The 18,848-nt window shown below is 31.7% G+C and overlaps 1 protein-coding gene across 2 annotated transcripts in view; it reads left to right on the top strand.

The window, feature by feature from the left end:
• Positions 1-425: 425 nt before the first annotated feature.
• The window catches only part of LOC118193517 (monocyte to macrophage differentiation factor 2), a 102,132-nt gene continuing 83,709 nt past the window's right edge, over positions 426-18,848 (top strand). For both annotated transcript variants that reach the window (XM_085821885.1, XM_085821884.1), the window contains exon 1: positions 426-749. Coding sequence is in view for 1 of the 2 variants with exons in the window: in XM_085821884.1 (XP_085678010.1) it covers positions 718-749 (32 nt within the window). In the remaining variant the exon portion in view is untranslated. The remainder of the gene's footprint in view (positions 750-18,848) is intronic.

Raw genomic sequence — 18,848 nt, 5'->3', positions numbered from 1 at the left:
AAATATTTATTTAACTTTAAAGTAATCTTTAAGATCAATCAAAAATCAAATAAATTTTAAAATAATAAATAAACTATTTCTTCAAGTACCTATTAAAGTGACGGATGTAATAAAATTAGGTACACATTTATTGATATTAGTTCTATTAATGATGATGCATTAATTTAATTATGCATTAAATCATATTATTTGCATCATAATAGTTTAATAATATATGTAATATTTAATAAAATTCCATAATTACGTGGAATTATTTCAATATGTGCTCATATTTTGCACATAAAATGCAAATAAATAAATTAATCCCCATAACAAGCTCTATTTCTTTTCTTCTTTCCAATTGGACCAAGAGTTCCGTGACGTCACCAAGCTCCTGATTCCTCATCGCGTTGTTCTAGAGTGCGAGAGCAATCGATAACAACAAACTAGCGGTCGTCCCTCGTCGGATCGTCTTGCCGGAGAACAATCATGGCTGCTGCGTTTATTTCCCGGGGTTTGCAGAACTTCAATCGGCATCTCTTTGCGGATTAACCAACTACAGATGTGGCTGTTTCTTGTTGCCATTCCTCCTAATTCTCGCCCCCACGGGAAAGATTGTCTCGAAAACTAATTCCAAGCTCCGGCGGACGTTTTCCAAAATGAAGGCGAGCTCGTAAGAGATGAGATTAGCGACAGTTGCCAAGAAGGCCACGTGTTTAAGAGCGTGATCAAAGAACCATGGAGAGCACTGTTGTTGCTGGAAAGAACAGGTAAAACAAAGAAAAAAGTTCTTTCTGGTTGCATATACACTTAATAATTAACTAGGAAATTAATATTAAAGGAAATAACATTAACGTTGCCATTTCAGAATACTCGTGCATTACAAGGCACTCTTGTAAATATATTTTTAATACTTCATTAGAAGAAAATAGTTTTTTAATGCCCCCTTTTCGATGATCTGCTATTTCCATAATCTTTTTTAACCAGAACACTTATATTAGACGAGTAGTCTTCGAAATATTTTGTTCTGTATCGTTCATTTATGTACCTTGGTAGGAAATGACTGACCAATGTTCAGTTTCCAGTCTTTTGGGTGACATATCGACGCATAAAATGAAATCGGTAATTCATCTTTATACTCTAAATAATTTCTTGATTCATTGGTTGAATGAGGCTTGTTACGTTGAGCAACAGAAACATAATAGAAATATTTTTCATATTTAAATCTTCAGACTGTTAAAGCACTGCATATTTTTTTTTAAAATCTCAGTGGCTCAAATTTCGTATTTAAATTCATATCTTCAAAAATGTCGTTATTTTGAAATAATTGGTTAATTCGGTGCCCGTTATAAGAGATTTTACTGCGCTAACACTCAAATTTCTTAAATGAAGTAGAATATTTAGAAATACGATAGGAATTTCAAAAATCTCTGTTTCCTCCATTTACAGCTAATAATAAAAATATTCTTTCTTCAGTATAGTAAAAATACTTCGAAATAAGAACTTTTTTTTTTTTCATTTTAACACACAAGGAATTCGGAGTATATTTATTGTATAAACAGAACATTAAATTCTAACAGTAAATGGCATAATAATTTTATATGTAAAAAAATATTTTTACAAAGTAGTCAATTCGACAACATATAAGAGTTAAATAGATAAAATTCGCAATGATAAATGGAGGCTTTAGAACTATAGACATAGTTGCTTTATGAAGCTTCCACTGTAGGAACGAACCTAAATCGGAAAATTTCTCAGTTAATGAAAGGAAAATGAAAATGATTTTTGCTTTTATAAAGAAAGAAAATATGGTTTAGTGCTTGCTTTATGCAGCTGATTGAATAAAAGTCTCGATAAATATGGTATTCCTGATGGAGTTGATGAAGATTTTGCAAAAACCTTTTAATTGCTTATGAAAAACTGTAAAGTAATGGGGGCATTGTGCCATCTAGGCAAGTAAGCATTTATAACTAAGCATATCTAACTTCTAAATTCACTATCAGTCAGAGTACAACAGATTTCGCTCTTCAGCAATAGACTAAGTGGACGTAAAAACTATAGGTCCGACGGTTATAAATTATGATAACATAACAAACAATCAACATCATTCTTCTACAGAATAGGCCACTATTTCATACTCAGAACCTCTTTGGCTTCTGATGTGTTCAACTACCTTTTCAGATTTTCATCTTAAAACTAGAGCGTATATTTATCACAGCATTATGTCTTTTTATGCTATATTAAGCTTTAAATGATATCTGGGATATGACAGTTTTTTTAGAGTGATGTGGAAACGTTCAATGCGTTTTCCCATGCAAATTAATGATTATTGCTTGCTTTTCCCCATTTTAGTTTATGAAAAGTTTCATAAGAGTTCTTTGATTTCGAAAAGAGAGCAGAATTTATGTAGTATTTAAGAGCATTCAAAAATAATTTTAACATCTTAAAGTAGCTATTACTGTTTTTATCTTGATGTTCAAATTTTCATTTTTGCTGAAAAATAGCGGCGTTATCACACGAAGAAGCATATAATATATTTTATCTACCTTATCATGTTTCAAAAATACATTGCTAAGCAGCGTAACAAAAATGTATCAATCGAAAGCAATGGTAGTCTTAATATGCAGCAAATTTTATTAATGTTTACATCATTAATATAATTAATAAAATATCTAATACAATATGTGTTTGTAGATTACAAAATTACAATCTTTATGTATATTATAACATTTTTAACACTTACTCCGTATGTATATTACCATCTGTATCAAAAATAAAATTTAACGGGAATGATGAGAATCGGTAGTAATATATAGACTGAAATCTGATGCATATTTCGGTTAATTAATATAATAATATATAATATGCTTTTAGTCAGAAAGTAATGTACTTTTATTGCATTTTATTCCTTCTCTATTTAACCTTTTTACGTTTTTGAAGAAATAGAAAAATGAATGCTCATCGAACGCAAATAAAAATAATTTGAGTTATTTTTTAATTTTATTCAATTCAAAGCAAAGATCTGTGTTAGTACATGGAGAAATAGGTATTATGTTTATTAGGTAAGAATACAGAAATATCCGTCCGATTTCTCACTGGTGGGGTTCTTTTAGCAAAGTTTGTATAGAATTCGGGAACATCAGAAGCATCAATAGCTATTAAACCAGAATTTTATAGCAAGTAAGACGGCAGTTTTCTTCCGGACTTTTCCTTTTCTAGCAGTACTTTACGGATTCTAACTCAAGATTATTTAATGGTTTATATTATCTGTTTGTAACGAAAGTTTTCCGCCAAAAGACGTTTTTAATAAAGTTAGAAGAAAAAAACATGAAAGCAGTACCTTTAAGTGCGGATAGTAATCACCACCCAAATCTATGACTTTCTGCTAACGGTTTAGTAGTTTTTCAAAGCCTTCGCCTCAGAAACTTGGTGGCCATGACTCCAAAAACATATCAATCTCATTTCGTGCATCCTGTGCAAAATGGAAGATAGCACCAGCAAGATGTAGCTACATGTGTGAAAAAAGGTAGAATTCCGAAAAAGGGATGTCGGGGCTGTTTGGTTGGTGTAGCAAAAAATTCCATTCGAGTCCGTAAAAGTCCAGCCGGTGAATGTTGACACATGCGGTCTTGCATTACCTTGACAGAAAATTACTTTTTACCGCCGAAACTCAATTCGACGTTTTTCCTTGAAAGCAGCGTCAACAAGGTTTAGCATCTCGCTGTGCACCTTGCTGTTGAGGATTTTAAGTTTTCCCTTATACTCTTTGTGGATAATACCACGGCAATCCGATCAGATAACAAAGCATGATCTTTTTGTTAGTCAAATTACGCTTTGTGCCGCTGCCGACAGGCTCACTGGGTGCAGACCAACGCCTTTTCGGCGTGCGTTATTGAAGTAAATACATATTTCATCACAAGTGACGATCCAGTCCAGAATTTTGTCTTTTCGTTGATATTCGAGCAGATTAGTGCAAGCCCGAACACGTCTGGCTTTATCTCCTTCAGTCAGTTATCTCCTTCAGCTCATGTGACACCTAGCGATTGAACTTGCACGTCACGTTTATGTGATGTATAGCGCTACTAATGACATATTACTAACGTCTAACTCCTTAGCAAGCTCTCGAGTGGTTGCATACTGATCTCTTTTACATGTTCTCGCAGGCGAGTCTCATGAACATCAGTAGCCCGGCCAGAGCGGTTGATGAATAACCTAGTCTTTCTTTTTGAACTTTTGGTGCGAAACATTCACAATGTCGTATGATACAAAATTAGTACCTAAAGCTCTACACATGATTTGGTAGCATTGTGTGGCTGACGTTTTACGACAGAACTAAAATTAAATGATGGTTTTAATCTTGGAGCGTGATAGTTCCATTTCAGACCCTTTGTACTTAATGATAACGATATTTGTTTACAAATTTCACAATAAAGTTTTCTAAAGTAAGTTTCTTTGTCTCAAATGCTAAAAAATCGTTTAATAAAATGTGATTAAATACGAACACGCGAACTGTTTGCGCAGACGATATTTGCGGTGACGGTAAACCTTCGTTAAAACCCGGTATATTAATTCTTAAAATAATACACACGTGTAGAAAGGAACAAGCATAGACAATGTGTTGACGCTTACATGAATATTTATCTTATGAAAATTTGTGAATGAGAACAAATAATTGATTGTTTAATAAAAAGAGTAAAAAATATTTCAAAAAATATTAGACAGCTTAATATTTTTTTTAAATTAGTATTTTAAGCACATTAGAAAAGTAGTTTTGTAGGGACATTAGGTTATTTTTGAAGCAGGATATGGGAGAAATGAGCAATGTCCTCGCCGGGACTCTAACCACGGACCTCTCGAATACGCCCCGAGCATTCTGACCATCACACCAGGAAGGCATGTTACGAAGGCTGGAGAAATACCTTATACACCCCCCTTTTAAAGGGCAATTGGGAATTTGGGAGCCCCCTCGCCAAATCCTGGTGGGGGAGAATCATCATCCGACACCTTTTGTTTTATTTCGGGCGTCACTGTAGAGACATTAGGATATTTTGGAAGCAGAAGACGTGAAAAATGAGCAATGTCCTCACCGGGACTCGAACCTTGGACCTAACGAATACGCGTTGAGTATGCTGATCATTACACCACGAAGGCATGCTAAGAAGGTAGGAGAAATACCTTATAGTCTAGGTATACGAGGAATGATACTGAAATCGATATGAGTGCATTTAGTTTTAAAGAACTAATACAACGGAAATAATCAAAAGCCTTGAAGACTCAAACTGATTATATAGAAAAGAACAAAATATACAAACAGCGTACGCATTCACGGTATTAAGAAGGTGGCTGTGGGTTCTATTCCATTAAATACCAGTGGCCTCTATTCCATTAACCTTAAACATATATTTCTAAGATTTGGAGATTCGTCGAAACTGTTAGGACGCCAAAATCCGTTCGAAACAGGTGGCCAAAATTTTGCAAAATAAAATCTAACTCTAGTATATATGTTCTGTATGAAAACATGAGCTTCTCAATGTAAAAAAATGCCGAAAATTGCCAACAAATATCTGCCCACTTGTTTCAAACATCTCGGCGCTTCAACCACTCGTAACGTTTGAGGTGTGCTATTAACTACTCGATAGGTCTTCTTCCATTAACTTTATTATATTTTAAAATAGTCTTTGGGATGGAAATTAAAGCTATTAGTGTTCTTCAGTATCGATATATATTCAATTCCCTTTCGATCAAATTATATATAGTTGAAAAAAAGAAAACGTGCTCTTGAAGCATAAAATTAAAATGTTTAGCCAGGTTCAAAAAATGGCAATGGAGAACTAGTTTGAAAGAGCATGTATTTTTGTTTGCTACGGTGAAGAAATTGATCTGCTGTAAGAAAGAGCTCAGCCATATATCATTCAGATTACAGTCAGAGTTATCTTGGCGCTTACCAGACTCCTCCTGTTAGATTAATATTTGATGATGCTCTTGGCATCCCTCGTGCCTTATCAGAAGTGTTCTATGAAGCTTTTCGTAATTATATGTTTTCTTTTACACTGTTCAGGATTCAAGTTATTAACATTCATCAACTGCACATGTCTTAACATTTTTTATCATTAATTGCGAAACATTTTTTATAGAATAATGAAAAGATTAAACGTATAAATGCATAAACTCCTCTGCGCCACAATAACAACTTTATAAGGAAACAAGCCCAACAGCGGGTGAAGCGTTGAGTCTCTGAACCCTGTTAGTTCGGTCCAAGGATAGAATCCTCGCCAACGGGATGACTGTGTGGGCACTTTCGTGGTTTTCTCCAAGTCTATAAGAGCCAGGTTTCCTCAGAAAGGCCTCAAAGAAAGCATTCCTTCCCTCAGGCTCGACTACTTTGACATAATAACCCAAACCAAAATATAAGGAGAAAATGTTACTTAATGTACATTTTGATTAACAAAGCCAAGTTTATTTCTCAGTTTACTTCATTAAATGCATTTTGTTTGAATCAGTAAAACATTTGGCAATCTTCACGTCTAGCTATAATTAACTCCAAAAATAGGTAACATCCGAGAAAGAGAATTTACAAAGCAACCATCATATTATTGCTGCTTATTATACGAAATTAAATTTAGAAGTAGACGCCGCTGAATAGCGATCACATTTTTCACGTCTGTTTTGATAATATCAACTGAAATGATAGCGCTACACAATGAGAAAAATATTTTTCAATGTAACAATGGAACTAAACTAACTGTTGCTTCAAAGTAACAATGGAAGTAATTTAGTATAAAATATCGTTGGGCATATGAATATGTATTTTTTCTGTATTTGTAAAAAAACTAAACATTTGTTTATGAACTGTTCATAATATCTTGAATGCAGGAGTTCATTTATGAACTGTTCATATTGTTTATGGAAATCATTTGATTGACCCCCTAATCTTAATATACGGATGGCATCTTTCACTGGAAGACAGCATACTAATGTAAAATTTTAATTTAAGCAAAATAGTAAACTTAGCTTGCTGTAAATGTTTTCAAATAACTTGGTTTTAAAGGAAAAAGACTTGTGTCTAATCACTTTCAAAACCGATGACCGCTTTCAAAAACGTCAAACTAAGGCTGCTTTTTTCACATCTTCTTAAACTGTCGGCTGAAATCTAAACCAAGCTGTTTGGCGATTTACCCCCTCATTTGATATTTTGTTGTCACTCGGGAATTTTTATCTATTTTGACCTTATTTGACGAATTCAACTTTTATTCCGCAATTTTTGTTTAAAAAGCTTCTATAACAGTTTAAGATATTAACTGAAATATTGCTCACAATAGGAGATGCATTTTTATTGTTTCAGCGCAAAAACGGGCGGGACATGGATCACTCGTAACAATATCCGAATAATAATAGGAGTATTAACCGCGACGACCACATTGAGCATCATCTTCTGTAATAGCAAAAGGAGGGAGGATAAAGAAATTCTACTATAGCATTTGTCTCATATCTTGTAACTTATTACCTGAATGTGTTTTAAAAATTAAAGAATTTCGCAACTGTAGTCATAATAACTAAAATAACTCCCATTCTGAAAACATTGTAGCATTATATGTCAGCACAAGAAAATATAATAATTTACCACTCAATTTAGAAAATTAAATACGAAAAATAGTACAAATATTTCTCTTCTTAAAAAATTACTAATATTTGCTGTTAACAATTTGTTTAAACTCAGCCGAAAAATAATTTCAATTTTACGAGCTCTGGCGTGTATTTCTTAATTTCTTTATTGAAAGTAAATGGATATCCAAAAAAGAATATAAATTATTAACAGCATACACTGCGCTTGATTAAATTTTGAAAAGTAAATATATAAAGAGAATTGCAATTGTACAAACCTCTCTATTATGAATTTTTTTAAAATCGTCTTTTTTCTCTTTCAAAACTATATGCTATACCCAATAATTAGATTTTATTTTGATGGTTTGGTTTATAAGATTACGGCAAAGCACTCGAGGGCTATCTGCCTTAATGGAGGGATGCCTTCATGGAGGACCTTTCAAGGGCAACTGGCTCGTATACATGTTACACATAGGAAAAATCACGAAAACATTCATGCAGCCAGCCCGTTCGTGGAATTCGAACCTCAGACCGAACTACCAGTGTTCAGCGACGTTACCGCTCGGCCACTGGTGGGCCAGATTTTATTTTGAAGGCAGGCCATAGTGCATTTAAGTAGAAAATTTTATGGGCTATCTTTTGAGTGAATTTAGAAACCCGTTTTGTTTGTAACATCCTTATTAAATAACTTTTGTTCCAAACTGTTGTTAAGAGGTCCAGATAAATTAATTTTAAAATTATTAATATCAGATGCACCGAGCAAAATGTTTCTAGCATAATGAATATTTAAAAACAACAACGATCTTATTTTTTGTCGATTGGTAAGGACGTCTATTTATGTTGGATGCGGGGATGCAGCATTATAAAAACTGAAAATAATAAAACCCTTTCGAAGGATATATAAATGTGCGCTTGAAAATAAGATGGAAACTATTGAACAAGCACGGAGAAAAACGTAAGAGGTTATATAAGTGAGTAACACTGAAATGGTTTGAGGCTTTAGAGTAATATGATGAACATAAAAATGTGTTTATTAAGTCAAAGTGTAAACTTCGTATAAAGTTTGGAGAAAATATTTATTGCAGATTTAAACAGATTTGTTTTGAGAATTTATTATCTCGCACGTTATTATTATTAGCAGTTAATTGATAATAATAATTAATAAATAAAATAAACTTAATGAAATTTGTAGATTCATTAGGTTACATCGATGCAGGAACATGAAAAATCCGCAATGCCTTCGCCGGGATTCGAAACCCTGACCCCCCGCATACTACTCGATCATGCTTCTAGTTATACCACGATGGGAGAAAAAGGCTTGTAGATTTATGAGATGTTATTAAAAAGGAACATTGTTAAATAAGATATTATTGAAAAAGCAACTTTATGATGTTTACATTTAGATGCAGATCAGTTTTGTTGCTTCTGTTAAAAAACTGTCCAATGAGATCATTGTTGTCAAAAAGTTGTTCTACAGTATTTACTTTCTGTTGCTCATAGTTTCAAATTTCGAACATAGGACAGACAGAGACAAGACAGAGAGAACTGTCCCTTCTCAGCTGGAGGAATGTTAACGAAAAAATTATCTTCAGGCTTTTCATTCCTTCAACTGCATGTTTAGACATCTATTTCCAGTTACAAAATTTTAAGTAATTCCGGAAAAATTCAAGGCCATTGAGAAATGGTTTTAATTAAGAATAGAAATTTAGTGAAAGAATAAAATTATAGTTGATAAGTAGTCTGTTGCTTTTGGTATCATTTAAAATGAATCAAATGTGCTATATTTGCAAATTTCTGAAACTGCGATTCAGCCAGCTAGCTAGCACCTCGAAAGAAAAGAACTTTACTAGAACCAAAATAAAGTATACATTCCTAGGGTAATAATCTTACCTAAAATGTTAAAATTTTAAATTTTTACATTAGTCGCATTAAAATCAGGAATTTCATAACACGGCAGGAAGAGGTGTAAGTATATCATGTTTAACTTATATGAGTATCCCGTTTTAAGTTATTTTCCTTTTAAAAAACTAATATGATACATGTACTCAAATAAAATGGGCTATCATAAGAAAATTTTAGTAAAATGCGAATTCAAATGAGAGCAGGGCTGTTATAATAATAATTTTAATGATATTTGCATTCAGGTATCAAGATATGCTAGAATGATTCTTTAAGTGATTTTCTTCTTGAAATAAAAAGTAACTTCATGTCTTATTATATAAGGAAAGAGTCAGCCCGCGGAGAACACATTTATATATATACTAAATCAAGAAACTTGTCGAAATTGTAATAAGTAGAGTTTTTTCAAAATTTACAATATCTGTATTACCCCTTTTCTATTAAAGCACAAAAATAATACTGACTAAATAATTTTCATTAACGGTCCTGAGAACGGGGTTTTACGTCCTGAAAAATACTATGATATTTTTTTTATTAGTTCACTTCAGTAACAATAGCGACGGCTACATAAAATAAGATATATAAGTTCTTTTTTGTGAAAGTTTGTGAGGGAAGGCGAATGAATCTATTAAATAAATTTTTTGCTGTTGCAACTTAATAGCTTTAATAGCAACTTATTCGTTTTAATGCTGCTATTTACAGAAGAATTAAATAAAACTCTTACTTTTCTAAAAGATGCTAATTTTAATTTATGTCGAGTTTCAAGCTAATAAATGATATTTTTGATGGCGAATTTAGACCATACGTTTTATTCAAGGCTAACATATAAATGATCTGATATAAAAGTTAAAATTCTAGATTTCATTCATTTGCAAAAGCTTGATTTTTTAATTAAACATTTTAGAGAATTTCTATATGTAGTCCAAAATAAAAATTAGAAATAAATAAACAAAAAGGAAAATTTCGTTAACGCTACGTCATTAACTTCTAAATTTCAATAAGAAACTAAGTTTTATGAAGCAAAAAAATCATTGCAATAAGTTTATAAACTAGAAAAATTTATTATTTTTGAGTAGGAATAAGACCTAGTGAAAATAGAAAATTATGCTCCAATTCTTGAAACTGTTAATGTGTTGTATTTCACTGAGGAGTAGTTAAAATAAAAATCAAGTATATTTACATTTCTTTTAAATTTTGATGCTATTTACAAAATCCAAAATTTCTTAAATAATGTTTCATATACAACTATAGCAAAATGCTTCAACATGCTAGGTTTTATAATGGAAAAGGCATCAGAAATAAATTCATAGTCTGAGAACAACAATGATATGTAAATTTTACAGATTTACTTTAAGAGCCGAGTAATTAAAGTGAAGAAATAAAGGAAAATAAAGAAATTTATTTAAAAGCAATGGATTATTTTATTCTTCATCTAATAATTAAAGAAGGCCACCAAATTCATTAGCTAAGGGAAAAACTTTTAGAATGTTTAAATATATCGAGAATTTATTCTTTGTTCAGGAATGAAATCACTGCAGGCAACCGTATTTGAAGTGGCAGCTATATTTGTACATTTTACGCCACTTTAATTTGCCAGAATATTAGAAGCGTAAAAACAGTTAGACAACTCATCTTCAAATTTTACCTTCTAACTATATAAGGCACTTCTCCCACCTTCTTAGCATGCCTTCGTGGTATCGACGCGTATTCAAGAGGTCTGTGGTTCGAGTCCTGGCGAGGTCATTGCTCAATTTTCATCTCTCTATCTTCTAAATAACCTAATGTCTCTACAACTATAGTAAACATAATTAAAACTGACGATTTAAAATAAAATCTATTTATTAATTTGTCATCCTGAGTGTATTATATACTGAAAACTTACGTTAAACATTACGTTATACGTTAAAACTGAAATATCTGAAATTAACGCATTAGCTTGATGGATATATAGTAAAAGTCTGCCTGAGTAAGTTCTGCTTCGTGATCCAAGTTTTTGCGAAATAAATGCGGTTTACAAGTCGGATCAGACCAAAATGTAGACAAATATTCGCCAAGAATGGCGACTTTTCTTGGCAATTTTTTGCCGAATTTGGCGATAAAAATTAGTCGCCAATACTTCAATTTACATATAATTTCACCAAAATTATTTACGTTTGTACAAAATTCTTACTGACATTTTATTTTTAGCGGTGGCAATAGATTTCTTTCAAATCTCTAAACTTGTGGGTCATATTTGAAAAACAAATATATTATGTTTTATACAGTGGTAACATATATCTTTTAAATCACTGAATTTGCTGATTTAATTTGAAAGATAAATATGTTACCTTTTTCTGATTGGGAACACATTCCTTTGAAATCACTGAGTTCATTAATCAAATAGCCTCTAAATTGGCACAATATTTAAATTAAATAAAAACTAAATTCGAGTTTCGAAATTTGCCTTTCGGAGTTTAATTTAAATATTGTGCGAGTTTAAAATTCGGTGGTTTTAAGTGCTGTCATTTTTTAAATATGAGGAACATACATACAGAATATTCCTTACTTGATAATAGAGACCATAATATAAAAGTCGGAATGTTAAATGTAAATTATGCAGAAGAAGTACATAATATATGGTGTTAATGATATCTTTTATCAGCTATACAAATGGTTTTAATCGTTGACAAAATTTATTACCATCGTATGGTATCAAAATGTTATTCGAAAATGCGTATTATTTCGCAATGATCCACTCTGTTGTCTTAATAATCAACTTATTAAGATTTGGAACCTAAATTGAAGCTGGTTTGATTCTTGATTAGTGACAAGTTTTTGTTTTCTAGAGCGAAAGAAAAATAAGAAACAAAAATAACAAAAGTATTAAAAAAATTTCTATTTTTCATAATCGGGGTGAACCATCACATAAAAGGTAAGGTAACGTATTCGCTGACAAAGTATCTAATAAGATTATGCGTTTCTTTTCAGTACAGCACGTTATTAAATTATATTTTCTTTGCTCTCAAGAAACAAACTCTCGAAGAAGTTAAGAGCACTGAAGAAAGAGAAAAAATTGGAAGCACTTAAATTCCCTTAACAGGAAATGTTATTTACGTTACATGCATACTGATATTGCCCAGAAGAGCTTTTGACAGGCGTTATAAATAGTTCTTCCCTAATTACAGTTCTGTTTTATATTTCATGATTTCTGTTACTAAGCTGGTTTTTCTTAAAAACACGTATAAATTATTCAGTCTAGCCTATTAATAAAATAGTAATGTACCTGTTGATATAAACAATTTTTGATCTAATAAAAATAGTGACACAACATCGTTTTATACAAATAAATTATTTCCATGAAACGTTTTAATCAAACTCAGCTACAGTTTCGTTCTAGAGGTAAACAGAAAAGCTACCTTTTTAAAAAAAATTGAAATATCAAAATGAAGAGTTGTTGAAATTTAGAGTTAAATACATAAGTTCTTTATTTCTGACAGTATATAATTATTCAATGTTTTCGCTGGGGTAGATTTAATTCCCCATACATAGAAGATGTAATTCTGCTCTCATTTCGTGCTGATAATAAAGTGTTGCGTGTGTACGGGTTCGTAATAGATTGAATGCATAAGTCTGAAGAAAGGTTAATAATATTTATTCCTATCGCAAAAAATAAAAACAAAATGCTGAAATCTTTTCTCACAGATATTCGTACAATATCACAATACATAGTTAGAATCACAGTAGTTATATTTTAAACTACTAAAATGTTAAATAGAACACAATTCAAAGTGCAGAGAAAATTAATCCGATCTCACAGCGAACACGTTAATGTGAACAACAACAGTTATCTAAACAACTGAACTGAGATGTTTTTCTCTGGCTTTTAGAAGCCTTTTAATCAGTCACGAGAAACTTCTCGTAATTTCTCGAGATTTTTGAAAGACAAAAGAGTACAATTACGAGATATCTATTTATTAAATGTTAAATGCGCGTGCTCCTGTATTTTTAGTTTTTCGGCGTAGCTTTCCCTTCAAATTCGTCACGCGCTGCATTACACGGGGCAATAAAACAATTTTAATAACAATTCTTTCAAAAAATAGCTAACTAAATACAAAATCCGTAACAAAAGGAAAACTGTAGTATCAAAAATATATTTTACGAATTATTCCTTCTTTTATAAGTATCTACATATGCTATTTCCTGTATATAAAAGAATTTGTTTTGATTGATGACGCAAAATATTTGTTCTCATAGAAGGAGAATATCTGCCAGTTTTCCTCAAAAAGCGCATAGTTTTGTTATAGAATCAATGTCGATCTAAAGTTTAATTTTTTCTGGTTTTAAATGCATCCGTAATTGTTTTCTGAAAATTATTAGGTTTGAATTAAATATTTATAACTATTCTAATAATGCATTTAATGCTATGAAGGAAAAACATCTTTTAAGATCTTTAATCAAAAGTAGTTCTGCCATTCTTCTAGATTATTATCCATAAAGAAAACCTCAAGCGTTTCCACTATTATGTTTCTATTTAATGCCTTTTGCATTCATAATCTCAAGTCAAACTTTTGTGTTCACAGATATAATTTCCTGTCAAAGTTTGTGTTTAGACACTTCACCTTAAATATAAAAAACTAATATAATAGCCTAATACGTAGCAACTTCTTTATAAGAGATATGTGTAAAATATTATTTTGCAAAATAAGCATTTCTTAAATACGTTATCATAAAAGTGGTATTTATTTTGCTGCATTTAGAATTTTCGGAATTCAAACCATCTTGCAGATCGTCACCCATCTATAGATAGCGTTTACATTTTATGACTTGCATGGATATGGCAAGATACCAATCTAAGATGAGTATTTTTCTAACTAGACTCCAGGTGAGTTGCATCATCCATGGTCTTGAAGCAGAAGCAGGATTTTCTATTAGAAAAGTCAAACTGATCAAAATAACTCAAGGCATTAATGGGTATAACTGAAATAAAAGATGTGTCAAAAGCACCTGGCTTTCAGAAATACTTTTAAATGAAATAGAAGTACCACAAACTCCAAGCGATTACGGAGCCTCAATTAACTGTATTGTTACGTCGGACCGAATAATCCATGAAGTATTTGTTCCATAGATGAATCCGCTTGCGTATCCAAAACAGCTGAAAATACTTATACCAGTCTATATTTCCCATTCACTAAGAATTCAGTATTCGAACTACTGATCCCAGGTGAGTTGCATTCATCAAGATCCAGGATCATCATCCTGGACCTTCATCAGGATCTTTCTCGCAATAAAAAATTTCGAAATACATTTTTAATACGCATGTACATGTAAACTTCTTGCGGTACTAAAACATCACATTTCAGAGTTATTTGCCCATATGTAAATTTATAACTCCTGTGCTTTTATGAAATTGAACAGTTTACTGTAAATATTTATTAGCTGGATCCTGTGTTTAGTTATCGTCTTAGACGCTAGCTAGACCTAGTTGTACGCTTTAAAGCAGCACTTTAAATAAAAGCACAAATTTAATCCTTAATCATAGACTCACAGATCTCACATGCATCCCTATTTACTTGAAATTTATTTTAACGACGAAGTTGTCTACTCATATTTTAACAAACAATCCGTCTTTTTATGTTATCCTAATTTTGTGGTATGATAAAGTATTAAATAATTAACCATTTCAAAGTAGACTAACCGCATTTAATAAAAATCCAGGTCGGATATAATTTATAACAGTGGCATAAAGACTGATAATAGATAGAGTCATTACTTAAAAATCGGCTATAAAAATTGATGAATTTTTCTTAACTCGGTTCAGTAACTACGTACCTTTCTTAAATACGTTTTTACTTACCCCGGCATAGAACCTCAGATTTAAGAAAGCATCCAGATTATTTTATGCCAATAAATCTCTATAATCCCCTTTATCTCTGATCAAAGCAACGAAAAAGATCATTGTTTGCTTTGAGGACTTCAGATTGTCTTATAGATCGAAATTCAGCAGGAGGTATAGGTAACAGGCTTCTCGATTAGCATTCCCTTTTTCGCTATTAATAACTCTACGACAGGAAAATGAAAATCTAAGCAGTCAAGCATATTGTCGTACTATTTCAAAACTGTTGCATCGATCACAACATTTAGCAAACCTCAACCTTCTGACACTAGACTTAATGGATGTAATTAATGACTGTAGAGATTTAAAGAATGAGATACCAGTGCTTTTCTTAATCCTTTTATATTACACCCACGTGTTTGTTTTACCTCCCATTCGCAAATTTTCAACAGCCGAAACTTACGCCCTTTCGGCATTGTCCAAATTTTTCATGTGTAATTGTCGTCTCTCTCTCTCCTTTTTTATAATGGAATTGCTTTGTAAGTATATAACGTTTTTATTTCACATCGACTATGCGTTTATCATATCACTCTAGTTTTTAGCGTTATTTTGTATTATTTCAATATCAATAATTAAACTATTTGTACACATTGATACATCTATGATATGATTTATTTCCTTTATTTTAAAAATGGATAAATAAATGGAGACTTATGGCAACTCTTTCTTGCCTTCTTTCTTCAAGCAGAATAGTGTAACTCCGTTCGTACAGCACTAACCCTATCGAAGATATCTGATTTGCGAAATAAATTGTATAGGAATCTAAATTATCAAAATATTTTACAATTAAATAATTGCAGAAAATTTTCAGAAGAATTTCTTAATTTTTATTCAAATGCTGGTATTCAAATGGGTCCTTAAGTCATTATGAATACAAATAAGTTGAACTAAAAAGCAACAAAATACAACAAAGTAGTGAAAATCTAGTTGGTGACAGCAGTCAAAAATAAGAATTTAAATTATTATTATATTTTAAGGTAGTGAGTTAATATAAAATTACAATGTAGTAAACTATGAGATCTAACAGCTAACGAAATTCAGTCATACACAAAGCAAAATGCTTATTTTAATGAAAATTACGAATTTACACAGAAGTAATTAATTATTGTAACATCCGAAAATGTCTCAAAATCGAGAAAAGAATTAACACTTTATCGATAGAGATTTCGATCGTGTGGATCTCCGACATTTTTGATACAGCGATATTTTCTTCATTATGTCTGTTAACTGGGAATATTTAAATATTTCAGTAATATCCTTTATTACCTTAAAGATCTCAGAAATAAAAACCATACCATTGGAATCGTAGCTCAAGGTACTATATTTATTTTGGAGGGTTTTGTTTTGAATAAACGTGGGAATAAAGCATGTTTTTGAGATGGGAATAAAGCATGTTTTTGAAATGGGAATAAAGCATGCTCTAGATAATAAGGAGAACTATAGTATCCGAATCACCTTTATTAACAATGGCGGATTAGCTCTTTTAAAACTTATTGCTAAGATTAGTTCTTTTTAAGAACTTTTGCTGAATAATACAGAGGATTTTCAAATAGCCTTTAAAGTTCGCAATAATTCCAGATTGCAGACACCTTTCAGACTACACATTTTGAGTTTTATTCTTTTTACCACAACATTCAGAACTGTTATGTGCTCTGGTACACTACACGCATCTAGGTTTTTGACTTGGACACTTCGGACGAGTGATTAAATAATTGGCAGTGATAACAGTCGATGATAGTTCTCGTTATCTGGTACGGAATAACAGAGAAATTAAAGCATACAAAATGTAGAAATATTATAAATGTATTCCTCTTCTCCTCATTGGTCGTTGGATCTGACAAAGAGGCACTGGGACCTTGTTTGTAAGGTTGTAAGGTTTATCCTAAGTTTATAAAAGTTATTTTTATGCTAAAGTTCCTTTCATATCTCTCCTAATTTCAGATTACACTTTCTTACCGGAATGAGCTTTTAGAATCGCGTTTAATGCAAGTGAGAAGGAGTAGTATTTAAGTCGAAGTTCCACTGACTTCGAGAGAGAGAATTAGAGTTCCTGAATTGCACGCATTTGCCTTTTGGCCACGTCTCTTTAAGCTGTTACTACGCTCGGCCGTATTACGTGCCCTTGATAGCTTTGCCCTCTAATTCTATATTTAGGGACCAAATAGTTAGAATTGTGTTAGCTTCGTCTAAGTCTCTTTAGGTCGTTATTAGTTAAGTTCTTATTATCTTACACTGAGTTTAAGCCTGAGTGGAGGTTTTTCTGTTCAGCCCTGAGAAAGGGGCCGACTGCATATCTTTATTTTGAGCAATAAACACCAATAATTAACCCTTCGTGAGTTTACGTTGTTATTTCTGAACTTAAGCGATTATTCGCTTAGTTGTTCATTAGGTTTCAATACTTAGTTATTAGATAAAAGGTAGGAACACTACAAGATGGTACATTCTAGCAGCCTTTTGTACCTTAAATTAAGAGTTATAATTTCCTCAGTAATTTCATCAATCAGGCATTCTAGAGAAAGACATCTAGGGCAAATTAAACCGGTCTTTCCGATTCGTCAAAAGTAATAGTGTGTTAGCCAGATATCTAAAAATAATTCTGTGGAAGTCTATGTTTTTGGTACTAACATATGAAATTCACCGATGACATGCGCTATGAAATCAATTTCGATATCATAATTAGTAAGGTTGATAAAATATGAAAATTCCACTTGTTTGGAGGACTTCCAGTAGTCTGTATGAATGTCCATACAAATGTCGGCATTGCAATTGTTATCAGCAGGTAATGGACTAAATTTAACACTAAACTGAAAATCCACAGTACACTTCACAATTTTACAAAGTCTAGCAGAATTGAAACCTTCCTTTTTTGATTTATTGTTTTCATTTAGGCTACGCTTTTCAAGTTTTTAGTGTTTCTAATCGTTTTGCTAGGACTGGAATTAACATTTTCTGCATTATTTACATTACCAGTTTCAGATTATTATCATTAGAGTTACATAATATATTTAAATTTTTAGTAAACTTTGAAGAATCGTTAATATCAACAGAATAACTAATTGTATTAGAATTAACAACTTTTAAAATTTTTACTTTAACTCATTAACCGCCAAAACTATAAGGAATGTTTCTTTTCTCATGAAAATAATAACAAATATTAAATTAAGCATTTATAACATACATTTACATTGAAAATAAAAAAAAAATGCTCTTACCTGTGGAAAACGCGAGTGTTGCGTTCGCGCAACGTCAGCGGAATAAGACTACGGATGTTTAATGAATAGGATTTTACTCGTGTGATGTTTCTTTTGAATGGAGCGCAGGATTACTTTTTAGCTGTATAACGTTTTATAAATCTACAAATCACTTTACTCGCACTTAATTTAGTATTAAAATATACATTGTATTTCTTTTACAAATACAGATTATTTCATTTGAAAGATTCAAGCATGAAAAGCTTGATTACAATCATGATGTAAAGCTACATTACATACTTTGC

The sequence above is a fragment of the Stegodyphus dumicola genome, chromosome 8, assembly GCF_044657685.1.
Source record: "Stegodyphus dumicola isolate Sdum_Otavi_A_Nest chromosome 8, ASM4465768v1".
NCBI lineage: Eukaryota > Metazoa > Arthropoda > Arachnida > Araneae > Eresidae > Stegodyphus > Stegodyphus dumicola.
This window is presented reverse-complemented; position numbering and strand designations above follow the sequence as displayed.